This window comes from Mixophyes fleayi, chromosome 9, assembly GCF_038048845.1.
Source record: "Mixophyes fleayi isolate aMixFle1 chromosome 9, aMixFle1.hap1, whole genome shotgun sequence".
Taxonomy (NCBI): Eukaryota; Metazoa; Chordata; class Amphibia; order Anura; family Limnodynastidae; genus Mixophyes; species Mixophyes fleayi.
Genome location: NC_134410.1, coordinates 14,367,235 through 14,380,427, shown reverse-complemented (window position 1 = coordinate 14,380,427; position 13,193 = coordinate 14,367,235). Strand labels below are relative to the sequence as shown.

At 41.5% G+C, this 13,193-nt stretch overlaps 1 protein-coding gene and 1 long non-coding RNA gene across 3 annotated transcripts; one reads left to right on the top strand and one right to left on the bottom strand.

Moving 5' to 3' along the window:
- Positions 1–1,794: 1,794 nt before the first annotated feature.
- On the bottom strand, positions 1,795–4,721 carry LOC142102023 (uncharacterized). Its single transcript, XR_012679183.1, has 3 exons — positions 4,566–4,721; positions 3,600–3,695; positions 1,795–2,101 (listed from the first exon to the last, which is right to left on the bottom strand). It is a non-coding gene; the product is annotated as an uncharacterized LOC142102023 (long non-coding RNA).
- A 10-nt stretch (positions 4,722–4,731) lies between these two features.
- Positions 4,732–7,602, top strand: FKBPL (FKBP prolyl isomerase like). Of its 2 annotated transcripts, none has more exons than XM_075186530.1 (2): positions 4,732–4,811; positions 6,415–7,602. In XM_075186530.1, the coding sequence occupies exon 2, from the start codon at positions 6,450–6,452 to the stop codon at positions 7,254–7,256; it is 807 nt and encodes a 268-aa protein (XP_075042631.1). In that variant the 5' UTR covers positions 4,732–4,811; positions 6,415–6,449; the 3' UTR covers positions 7,257–7,602. The 2 variants fall into 2 exon arrangements, with proteins under 2 accessions (XP_075042631.1, XP_075042630.1); XM_075186529.1 differs by lacking the exon at positions 4,732–4,811 and adding an exon at positions 4,935–5,125.
- The last annotated feature ends 5,591 nt before the right edge of the window (positions 7,603–13,193 follow it).

Below are 13,193 nucleotides of genomic sequence, written 5' to 3'. Positions count from 1 at the left end.
GGTGCACACAGCTCTCCCTTTTCAAGCAGGGCCGTGTGAAGCTGGGGCAGGGTTCATCCACCTCAATTATACAGTGCCCCAGGCACGGAAGTTTTTTTTCGGGCACTAGGAATCCCCCCCACCTCGGTTTGCCTATGATTACTTATTCAAAATCATAAACTATGGTGCCGACTTTGGCACCTGACTTCATGCCGTAACCCACGTTGAGCCAGGCTAAATACAATTGCAATTTGTGTAACAGACACCCTTTCGTGTTAAGCTAATCTAAGGGACATCCTTTTGTGTTAATCAGTAATCAAACCTGATTTAATCCTTTATAAATAAAGCTTTCTGAATAAGAAGCTAACTTCAGCCTCGTGATGTAAGTTGTTATTATTTGTAAGCATACTATTCTATTAGCCTTTTTTATGCTGCACAGGAATTTAATTGAATATATTTAACTGCAGTTAGCACACAAGTTTCGGTCACTGCTGACGACAATGGCCAACGTCAGGTCGCTTGATCTGCCTTGCTAAGAGACGCCTTGGAGTCTCAAAATTTCCTGCCCCATCAGAGATGCCAAGCTGTTGAGGAACCTGAAACCCCACCGCAACCTGGGAGGAGGTGTTTCCAGGAGGACGTACAAAATACTCTTCTCAGCAGCCAAGGCTAGTTGTGTAATTCAAATGTGCCCAGGCTAGAGATGTGTAACTACGGTGTCAGCTGAATCAACACAACCTATGGGCATAGATTGACCAAGACACTCCAGCACTCGAGTTCCTGCTCCTTACCCAGAAGTTGTAACTACTAAAGGCAAGGCACTGGAGTCACTACTGAATGAGAAGAGGACATCCCCTATAACTTACATTATGCAGGTTTTGTGGCCTATTAGAGCCATTCTGAATCTTAACTAGTTCTAATTAGCCACAGAACCTGTATGACCATTTATGTGCGATAGGAATTAAAGGGATCATTTTGTAACCCCTAACAGACTAATAATGTGTATTTTATACAAGTATGATTTGTTCTATAGTTCTATATTTTCTACACTTGAATTTAGAGTAAACGTTAGTAATTTAAATCGTGCGAGTGTGTGGGGGTGTATAAAAATGATGGTAAAAAGTGCAATAACTCCTAAATTTACAATAGAACGCCATCTTTATAATATTACAGGTAGTGGAATAAGTGTTAGGACCAGGTGAGAGTGATTTAGAAATAGCTTGATGACTCTTTGGGGGGTATATAATTGTTAGCGAGATCCCCGGAAAAACGAGCGCTCAAAATATATTAGCGTTAATACGGTAATATGCGCGTAAATACCGTTAATACGGTAGTTTACTCGCTGAATTTCATCTCAAATGAAATTCAGCGAGTAATTACCGTATCAACGCTAATATTTTTAGAGCGCTCGTTTTCCGGGGATCACAATTGAATACCCCCCTTTGAATCAGTGGGGTAAATCAACCAACCGAAATGACACCTTGAGGCATTTTAACATTTATGCAGCTTTTGTCTTTTGAGAGAGCCTCTCTCAGAAATATGGCAGCAACTAGTAGTAAATAAATGTTTTTCATGACGTCTAAAAGAAGTGGCGTGTAGCTACTACCGCTCTAGTGCTATGCCACCCAGAAATGGCCTCCTCAGGAGCTGCACAGTTACCGCTGATAGCGTTAACCACACAGACGCCACATGGAAAGCTGGAGACTGGCACAAGAGTGTTAAATATAAAAGTCATTGCACACTATCATCATCCCAGCTGATCACACACACATAGATTATCCGCTGCTGCACATAATTACACTCCCACATACAGAATTCATTTTACAGATCTTTATTCAGACACACAGCAGCGGCCTCTCTCACCTTCTCCCAACCTCGTTTTACAGAGGCTGCTGGGAGGAGGATCATTCTGCTGCTGTGATGCCCCCAGATCTGGGGAAAGCGACTTCATGAATCCTACATCCTCCTGTCCAGGTTCTTAACTGAGCCGGGTGACATTAATAAGGCACAGGGTCCTGAGACGGGGCGACAGAAGAACTGGGGGACTCTCCTGAGATGTCCGAGGTTAGCGGGGAGTAATGGGCAGGCGGATGAGATTTTACTGCGCCGTCGCTCTTACACCCTGAAACAAGAAAACACAACAATTATTTAACGTGCATATAGAGAACACGGACATTTAAAATTATGTAGGGGCAGATTTACTAAAGAACTATGTGCCACCATCTCCTGGGGGCGAAGTCTATACCATTTCTATAAGCTCAGCCACAATCACTTCATAAAGTGGAATAAACGTCCAGAAAATAAGTATTTCTCCACCCACAAAAGTACAACCAAGATTTGATATTACTGGAAAATATTACACGATAGTCACTCTGAAATATGCTGCATTTACAGTATGTTTGCTAATGTTAAACTCTGTTTTTGCAGGCACGCATGTGGTCAACCTGATATAGCAGAAACCAGACAAAGTTGGGTCTGGTTGAAGATTTGGGAAGGGAGCACGCTGTTATTTTTTTTATTTATTTTTTTGTATTACACAGTGCAGCACCTGTGATGTGAGTGGAGGTAACTGTCAATCACTTGCAGTTCTCTGCGTATGTGTGATTATACTAAATAACAGATTTCATGAACACCAGTGGTTTCTGGAATGTACAAGGTTAGGAATCATTTATTTTAAATATTAAGCCACCTTCTGCTCTAGCACCTCTGTTTGTTATTACATAACCATGTCAGCAAAAATACCTATTATCTTCATACAAACAGTCAGTAAAGTTTCCCAAGTTGGACACCTTGCACTATAATGCATTATTAATATGACCATGTCCTACAACACTCCCCCCTAGTGACCACTAACGCTCTGGACATGTACCATGAGATATTACGCTCACTAGACAGTGCTGGCATGATACAATATCCCAGCAGAAGTGATGCAGTCGTTGCCTGATCAGAGCTGTAGTTAAAGGAAACAAGGTGGAACCATCCCCCCAGCACACAGGAGGCGGCCATTTTTTTAGTTAAATTTCACTTACAGTAGGAGGAGCTAGTGACATCATAGTGACATCGTAGTGAACGGATAACTGCATTCTCACGAATAATGGTTTGGCACACAATATGGCTGCCTCCTCTGTATATAGGTGACAAGTCCACTTTAGTCATTTAAAAAACAAGACATATAGAAGTGTAGTATAAGCCACATCACATTTGCACAAAGTGCAAAGTCAATGTCCAAGGGTTACTTCACCTTATCAATTCCAGGGTGGTAATGAAAGGTGCTTCCCATTAAGGGGAGATTCAAGTAGCTGTGAATTCCCCTTCCAACAACCAGGAGAGTCCCGGGAAGTGACCCCTCACACTAGTCATTTAAGAGTCAGTATGGGTGTGGTATAGAAACACGTACAAAGATAAAGGGAACCTGTCACATTCCAGCGATACCTCTCACGCTAACTCCGTTCCTGGTAAGAGTCTCATACAGGTGTTGTGGTTGGAGGACCCGTTGTTTGTCATATATTGTGTATAATTATTTAATATATATATATATATATATATATATATATATATATATATATATATATATATATCGCTGTATATGGAAACAGAAACACACATTTACTATACGCTACCTTTGCGCAGGGCACATGACGGCATAGCCGCTCCATTCTCCTCCTTGCCTTCCTCGTTCTTGGACCCGGCGATTTTGCGAGCCACATAGCGGCAAGCTGCATGAAAAAGAAGTGATAGTATTTATGGAATGAAGTAATGCTGTTTTTTTTTTACTTTTTTGCTAAAGCCCAATTAATACCCGCTCAACATAGGTAGGACAATGTACTATTATGTTATCTGCAGAGCATTTCTCCCCTGATCGTCGCTTGGCGAGTCATCCAGCAGAGCATCCCTCAACTGGTCCCCCCTCGGCTATACACCTGCAGAGCATTTCTCCCCTGATCATCACTTGGCGAGTCATCCAGAAGAGCATTCCTCAACCGGTCCCCCCTCGGCTATACACCTGCAGAGCATTTCTCCCCTGATCGTCGCTTGGCGAGTCATCCAGCAGAGCATCCCTCAACCGGTCCCCCCTCGGCTATACACCTGCAGAGCATTTCTCCCCTGATCGTCGCTTGGCGAGTCATCCAGAAGAGCATCCCTCAACCGGTCCCCCCTCGGCTATACACCTGCAGAGCATTTCTCCCCTGATCGTCGCTTGGCGAGTCATCCAGAAGAGCATCCCTCAACCGGTCCCCCCTCGGCTATACACCTGCAGAGCATTTCTCTGTCGTCACCTACATGAGCAAGACAACCTCCAGACCTATCTGCCAACCTGACTACTTTTCACAGCATGATATTAGCCACCTCCCTTTTATTTTGCAATTGAATTAACTGGACCCTATTTAACAGGTAGTGAATATCTGGAATATAAATAGAAAAAGCAGAAACTGAATATTACTGCAAAAAGATCCAGGTTGGTATGTGAAGAGCCCCCTGTGTCTTCATACCCTGCAGAATAAATACCCCAAACCTGACTTGAAAATATGCAAAAAAAACACCATTCATATATAAGACATTGCACACACATTCTCTGTTATACTCACCACTAATGATCAATCAGACCATGTCTCTTCTTCTGTGTGTGTGTCTCACACTGCACTGTGTCTATGTGTGTATCTCCTGCTGTCTGTACTTGTTGTGATCACCACTCCCAGAGTTACACAAGCTGTATGCAGTGGAGGTGGGGAGGGGCCGCAGAGCATGCTGGGAGATGGACCCCCCCCCCTCCTCATGCACCCATCTGTATCATCTCCCTGCACTTCCTGGTAGACCCACAGCCCAGCTAGGAGGTAAGTGCAGAGCTGTCATATATATTCCTATCATCCGGCCCTGTTGCTGTATCTGTGCAATGCATGCTGGACATTGTAGTCCTCTGCCCTGCATCTATACAGGCAATCCTTAGCTCTACAGCTGTGATGGAACTATAAGTCCCGGCATGCCCCACGGGCCTCTGGAGCTGCTCTGTGGACATACTGACAATGGCTGTTTGCAAAGTGTTCCTGGAAATATAGTGAGATGTTGGCAGTGGTATTGGTATAATAATGTATTCTGTATCCTGTCTATAGACCTGCAATTCACCATGCTCCCTTATCACTAGAAGAAGGTAAAGGATTGTCATTCTCACTTCATTGCTATTTTTTTAAGGGTTTATCCCGTTTTGTTACCTTACCATTCTGTGCCTTAGCTGTGATTTGTAATGCAGTAGGGCCAGATTTTGCAACTGCAAAATTATATAACTATATAATTGTGTGTGTGTGTATGTATGTATGTATGTATGTATGTATATATATATATATATATATATAAAATTACACATCTCCTTCTGATTTATTATGAAAATCTGTTTTTATTGTATTAACACCCATACAGCTAATACTATTTTAATACAGAGTACAAATGATTGCAAAGCACAGTTTAATATATACTGCTATAAGCATCGCAAAGCACTTAGTAGTTATTCATATACAGGGTGAATAAAAAGCATTCACCGCTGTTGGCATTATTAACATTTAATTTTCTTACATCATGGAATTAAAATAATGTGTTTATTCGGGATCAACACAAAATGCTTTGTAATGTAAAATATTTTTGGTCTTACAAAATGAAAATATTTGTCTGAGTGCATGTTCTATTTATATATAATTGGATTTATGTATAGTTTATGTTATGATACATTGTGGCTAATGTCAAACTATTGTTGATAGTAGCCTGATAATGTCCACTTTAAACAACTTCTGACATTGGCCATAACCTATACATAAATATAGTATCAATTTTCTGCCACCACCCTCCTCTGTAATTTTCTTCTCCACCATCCACTCTTCTCTTGTTATCCTTTATATATTTACTGTTATTGCTACTACCAGTTGAGCTATATTTTCTCCATTTATTTTCTATGTGCTCCAGGGTATATTAAAAGTCTTTGAAATCTACTTATATTCTACTCTTGGATGGTGCTTTTAAACAACATCTTGTTGGATTTGCTTTAAAAGTTATTTAGTCTTCATGATGAAGCTGTTTGGAATAGCTGTTTTAGAATCAATTGAAACCCTTTAGTTGTATATAAGTGAACTCCAATCTATTATTTGACCTTTGAAGACAACTTATTCCACCAGTGTTTATATAGGTGCAGCGTAGAAAAAGGAGACTATTAAAGTGTTCAATATATTATCTGTTTTTTTTTGTACTTAAGAAAAAGCTTTATGCTTTGATTAGTGGTAAAAATTCCTGAAAATATAGCCCAATGCAAGAGTATGTCCATATAGGCGTAAAAAAGAGGGACGGTTTAGAAGATAGAAGGGGACGTAATACTTTCTGTATATTTTAGGTGATTATTGAAGTATATAGCATGTAAGTATGACTCTAATTTATCCCTTTCCATATCCCGTGCAGAAAACCTGGCTTGTCTTCATCAGTAATCCTGAGCAATGGAGGGGCTGCAGACCTCACCAGGCTGTATTTCATGGCAATGCCCAGATGGCAGTTTCACAAAGACCATATTAGAGCCAGGATCTGGGGTGGACAAACCCAAAGAATGTTCTAAGTGCAGGATATTTGTGGAACCTCTTGGCGACCCTCCAGCTCAGTTATCAGCAAGCGTTGGTTATCCTGAGGGCACATGGATTGACATAGAACTTGGGGAAGGTGACACCCTTCAGGAACGCCTGGTTGATCAGTGTCTAGAAACCATGCTTCCTGGAGAAGTTTGCCGAGTGGACAGTACAACAGGGTATAGGTTCCACTTGCGCTTGGCAAGTTTTGAAAACGGGAAAGAAGCTTGGGAAGCAGACACAAGTGAGAAGATCAAGAGGGCCATAAGAGATCGGGAATGGGGCGGGAAAGCCTTCAGGGACGGAAACATTGAAGGGGCAGAGAGACGATACGCCAGAGGGCTCAGACTTCTGGTCTGTACCCCCAGAGAGGTCGAGGAACAAAAAGTAGCTCTTCTCTCCAACTTGGCCGCTTGTGACCTCAAGAGGGGACGGTTACGGGAGGCGGAGCAGAGGTGCACACGAGTTTTGGACAAGGAGCCAGCCCACCTGAAAGCTCTGTACCGGAGGGGTGTGGCCAGAGCTGGCATGTCGGACTGGGAGGGCGCAAGGGGTGACTTCGAGATGTTGTTAAAACTGGATCCGAGTAACAGGGAGGCGAGAAGGGAAATCGCAAGAGTGCGAGCAAAGGAGAAGAGCGAGCAGGCGCAGATCAGCAAGGACTTGGGGAAAATGTTCCTTTAAAGTGTACCTGTTGCCTACACAAAGTAGAGGCGGCCATTTTGTGGTCTGAACCAATTATTAGTCTATCAATTCACTGGGAACTAATAACATAGTGGAGACACAAGGTCGCTAGTGATCAATAAGTTGCATTCTCATGAATAGTGGTTCAGACAACAAAATGGCTGCCTGCACTGTGAGCAGGTGACAGGTGCACTATAATATAGATGTTACTACTCGGCCTCTAGTGAGAGAAAGTGACTCTTGGTATACTTTACCTCAGGGATAAGACACATAAACAGACTGGTATGGTGAGTGATACATGGAATGATGGATACATTTTTTGTGTGCAAATAAAGAGTATTATTTATGTCATTTTCTGTTATTAATCTGGTTCATCCAGTTTTGAACCCCAGGCTATTATGCAGAGTAATCATTGCAGAGTAATCACATGCTCAGTCTCGCTGTTTTAGCTCAGTAAAATGGAGCCTGGTACAAAATGACGGACAGAATGTGACAGAGAAAATAACTTAAAAAAGCAACTGCGCCATGCCACCCTATACCCGTGCCTGCCAAAGCTTCATTACAAGAGCACCCTGCTTGGCACCTAACATACGCATATGGGTTCTGCTAATATTAATACCAGTAATACAGCACAGCAACGCAAGTGTAATATTACTAATATAACTGAAAGTGCACAAGTTGTGCCAATCTAAGTTCAGTTACTTATAGAGAGATCCTACTTTCAGATAACTTTAATTTGTGGGGTTGCCCATGCCCCCTCCCACCTCTGAATATGTTGCTTCATGTTTCCGGCTACCGTCTGTGATTTTTAGTCGTATTTATATCATCAAGCAGCTTACTGCTGTCCTGCTATGTTATGACAGCGCTATTGTGCCCACTGCTCTGGGTATTGCTGTATGTAGAAGGCGACTCTGGGTCATATTTTAGAGCACAGGGAATAACACTCTGCCTGGTGAAATAAGACTATATACAGAGCACAGAACTAAGAAAAAGAACTGCATTTATGCATTTAGGACAGTGTACAGGAGCGCACTACAAGCCAATAAAAGTGCATCCATGGTCTAGTGTATTGGTTCAGCTACAAAAGGACAGCTTCCACTTTGTGTAGGTGATCTGCATTAAAGTTATCTGAAGGTGGAGGCCTTCACCATTTATCTGTGTGTTCTGCTACTGGAACGTTAATGTCAATATAATGTGGTCACTGAGAGGTTCGCTGTTATCTATATTTATTTTAGGAAAATGCAGGGTTCAAAAGATACAGAATGCTTTCTATAAAGTTCCCTCACTGGGGCAAAAATGGGCATCATCAGGCCCCGTAGCGACGTTTGGATAGGGGCCCAGTAATGCCACTGTATTCCTCCGGCAGAGAGTAGGGCTCTTCTGAGCATGTGCAGCTGTGTCCTTGGCTGTGCGGGGTGTCCTGCGGGAGCCTTGGAGGCAATCAGTTCAGAGAGAGCTGACTTACTAAAAAATACTAATTCTGCAATGTCATTTTCTTAAAAAAAGAATATAATGAGACCTTGTTTTATGGAATAGAGATGGCCCCTATTTAATAAGATCGATTGATGAAGGCTGATGTTGGTAGCAATTAAAGGGATGATATTTTTGGACCACTTAGCAATAGAGCAGTGATTCCCAAACTGTGTGCCGCGGGACCGATCTCAAAGGGGTGCCCCGGCCAGGGGAGGTGATAAGCAAGACATGGGACTACTTGGGGACTACTTGGTCGCTTAGGGGTGCCTTAAAAAACATATGGAGAGACTAAGGGTGCCTCGAACTGAGAAAGTTTGGGATTCACTGCAATGGAGTATTCCTTTGCGTAATGGACCAGAAAATTCAGATACTGATAATACACTGTTTAGTGTTGCCCTGACATTCAGCTGTAGCTGTTATTATAAACACTGCTGACTCCTCAAATCTAAAAATAAGTCAGTCCAGTATATGTGTGTTAGATGTAAAAACAGCCGGGATTTTCCACGAATGCAAAAAGCCCCCAAACAAATAAATACATTTGCATCAAAACATGGTTCGTCTTACATGACCTGACTGGACCTTTGCTAGTCAGCTGACCAGCTCGCCGTACTGAATGCTCCACCCATATTAATTTCGCAGAACGGATTGTATATATTATTTGTTTTTTTTTATATAGTTTGTTTTACACGTCTAGGGAGGGCTGCTTGAGGAAAAAGTCTGTGTCGTTGTTGCATTTATGTACCCACTGTAACTGCTCCTGCCCTTATGAGTAGCTTGGTATTTGTTATTTATATAGCACCAACAAATTCCGTAGCGCTTTGCAATTGGGAACAAACATTAATAAAACAATACTGGGTAATACATACAGACAGAGAGGTAAGAGAACCCTACACGCAAGCTTACAATTATTATTACTATACGCCATTTGTGTTATCAAATAAGGGCTGGACAAGATATACTGACCACTATTTCGACATTGCGCTCCAGCTCTCCTGGTGCCCTGAGGTAGGCGGGGCTTGACGATTTCTGTCATTATGGCCCCTCCCTGCCCACCTTGCAGACAGGTAAGTCGTTGCCAGCTGTCCCTGATTGCTAGGAACAGTCCCAGGTTTCTGGAAATGTCTCTATTTTTTCAATATTAATAAACTGCACAGTACAATTCCTCTCCTGCATTGTGAGTGCCATTCTAACCATCTATTCTATGTATCGGCCTTTACATCTTTTTGTTTTAAACAAAACCCAGACATTTTTTTATTGAAACTTTTTTATTATCGCACTTACATGTAGATTTTATAGCTCAGGATGATAATTAACAGTATACATGTAATTTGTAGTACAAAAAATGTTCATATTAACAATAATAAACGTAGAGAATAAGAGTAACATCAAAACACGGTATGCCGGAACTTTTTCAATAATTTCTTGAAAAACTATATTAATGATACTCCTAGGACCTAAATATCCTCTGAATATCCAATCAATCCCCTCTCTGACTTTATATCGGAAGGGAGCTATGTGTAACAGATGTTGACATAAACAAAACAATCACATAAACATACTTCAAACTCCCATTACCTATTTTCCAAACATAAAACTGGCCGAGCGCCAGATATTGTGCCGCATTCCGCCAGGTGTAACTTTTAACGTTTACAGAACAGGTATAACTAACGTTTACAGAACAGGTATCTGAACTCAAGGAGAAACAAATAAGACAGAAATTGAATGTAACCCCTCCAGGTCTATATTTATTTTGATCCCACTAATTACTATGGAACATTGGAAAAGTGAAACTATTCAGCTTTGTGGAGAGTGGGTGGCTCTGGCCGGTGACCCCCCCTGGGAGGACGAGTTATTCAAGAAATAACTCGTGGCAGCAGAGGCATCATCAAATATCAGGGTTTGACCGTTCTCGGTCACCCTAAGCTTAGCAGGGTATAAAAGAGCAAAAGTTATGTTATGATCCACTAGGTGCTTACATATTGCCGAGAATTGTTTTCTCTTTTGCATGACTAATGCAGAGTAATCTTGGAAAATTAAAATCTTATTTCCCTCAACAAACAGCTGTTGTACTTTTCTGTACGCTTTTAGTATTTTCTCTTTATCCCTGTAGCTTAGAAACGTAGCCATTACAGGTCTGGGTCTAGACGGAGCTCCTGCCTTCCCTCGGCCTATGCGGTGGGCTAGATCAATATCTAGTCTTCCCATCTCATCTCGGAGCCCCAAGGCTGAGACTAGTGTCACACTGAGATAATGGATAAGGTGGGATCTCTTAACACTTTCTGGTATCCCGATAAAGCGGAGATTATTTCTACGTTGTTCGTTGTCTAAATCATCTACTCTGTCGGCTAATTGTTTCAAAGTTTTTGCTTCTTTATCCAGAGCGCTCCTTAATGTAAGCCTTGAGTCCTCCACGTCACTTGCTTTTAGTTCTAAGGTGCTAATACGTGTAATCAAAGAATTTTCAATTTGTTCTCTGGTTTAGCTCCTAAGCGGTGTGAAAGGTTTTAAAGGCTGAAGTCTTTGTTTGCCCATTGTGGCCAACTCCGACTTTTGCATAACAGATTTGCTGTTTCAAAGAATACTCAATGGTGTAAAGAATAATACGAAACAGAAGATATTCCAAAGCAAATATTAGCCCAAGAATTGTGATCTACGTCATGGAATCACCCTCTACCTTGTTACCAAAATATATTACAAGGGAGAGGGAGGGTTGAAATGGGCTACAAATTGGGAAAAGGATGCTTAATTAAAAGTAACTGATTATGCGGTGTATACAGGAAGAACAGTAAATAAAAAGTAAAGTCCTGCAAGTGATGGCTTAATTGAAGATCTGATGCTGTGTCGATATAGGTGAAAATTTATCTATTGCTAGAGCTTATAGGGGTGAAACAAATGGAAATTTCGAGGATTAGAGGAGAAACTAGGAAAGGAAGAGTTAAAAATGAAACGGGAAAAAGCACAAAGGTTTATGGTAATGATGTAGATGGCTGCAGCCAAAGTCTCAAATGACGGACGGTCTCCTATTTCTGGCTCAGTGGTGAGCCAAGGGCGCCCGCTAGCTGGTTTTTCCCCCGCGCCTATTGTCACCGATGAGATTCGCTGCTCGACTCAGCAGCTCCAGCAGATGAGGACCGAGTCCCGCAGTGGAAGGGATATGCCACCGTTCAGGCGTCTAGATTTCACCGATGTCTCCAGGTGGACTTGACTAGTCGAAGTAAATTTTTAGCCCAGGAGTGTGGAGGATTTGTACCTCCCTGGGGGGCAACAATGTCTGGTCAACAGCTTCCACTGATATGAGGCTAAAGTTAATGGACAAGAAAAGGAAGAAAGGTTATAATGATGGAGGTTCATTAGGTCTATATATTACCTGTACTAAGAAACGAGTTTAATTTTCAAATTTCTAGCATTATTAAAATTAATTTTTATTTCTCAATTTTAAAACAATCTAATAATTCAATATAGTTTCCCAAGCGAAATATTAAAATTGTGAAAGTGAAAAAAAAATAAAAATTTAAAATTATATGTGAAATAGATTAAAAACCATGAGGAGAAAGAGAGATTCCTCCGTTAGTGTTCTGATGTCCTTCTATATTCATTTATTGTTTGGTTATAGTAATTTCTGATATTCTTACTCCTAAATTCTCAATTTTATCCTCGTAGGTTTTATGAATGGGGATTCGCTTTTCTGTCTCTTGTCTTTAAAATATGATGTATTAAAATTCAGCTTGACATCAAAGGATTGTTGTTATTGGTTTCATAAAATCTTATAAGCAGTGTTTTATACAAGGTGCTGATACAGTGTACATAGTACAAATACAGGATGTTGATACATTATAGGATTAATATCTTTTTAAATCTCTAAGCTACTGCTTGCTACTAAAGTTAATGGGTCTGGTCCGTACCAAGGTATAGTGGACCAGGGGGTAAATGTATCAAGCTGAGAGTTTTCCGGCAGGTTTGAAAAGTGGAGATGTTGCCTATAGCAACCAATCAGATTCTAGCTGTCATTTTGTAGAATGTACTAAATAAATGATAGCTAGAATCTGATTGGTTTTTCAAACTCGCCAGAAAACTCTCAGCTTAAAACATTTACCCCCAGGTGTACGGCCCCTAAGGAGGCGGCTACAGGACAGCTCAGCTATGCAGTTGTTTTAGGCTGAATGCCATTATAATATGTGTTGCACAGACACCGTGTGGAGACTGTGGGTTTCCTGTTCACCAGCAGCTACGCTTAACCGTACAGTGTGCCCCACGATCAGGGAGGAGAAGTCCAAGGATCCAGACCTCAGCATATTAAGTTCTGGCCAAAACAATTGCCGTTCTCAAGGTATTCATTATATTACATAACCTTCCGCTGGGGCAATCCCTTGGTTACTTAAGACACCTGGTTATTTTGGCAGAAAAAGTCATTCTGTCTGGAGTCCCCAGTAATAGGGCCGGAGTCCAGGAGACCCTCAGTGGACA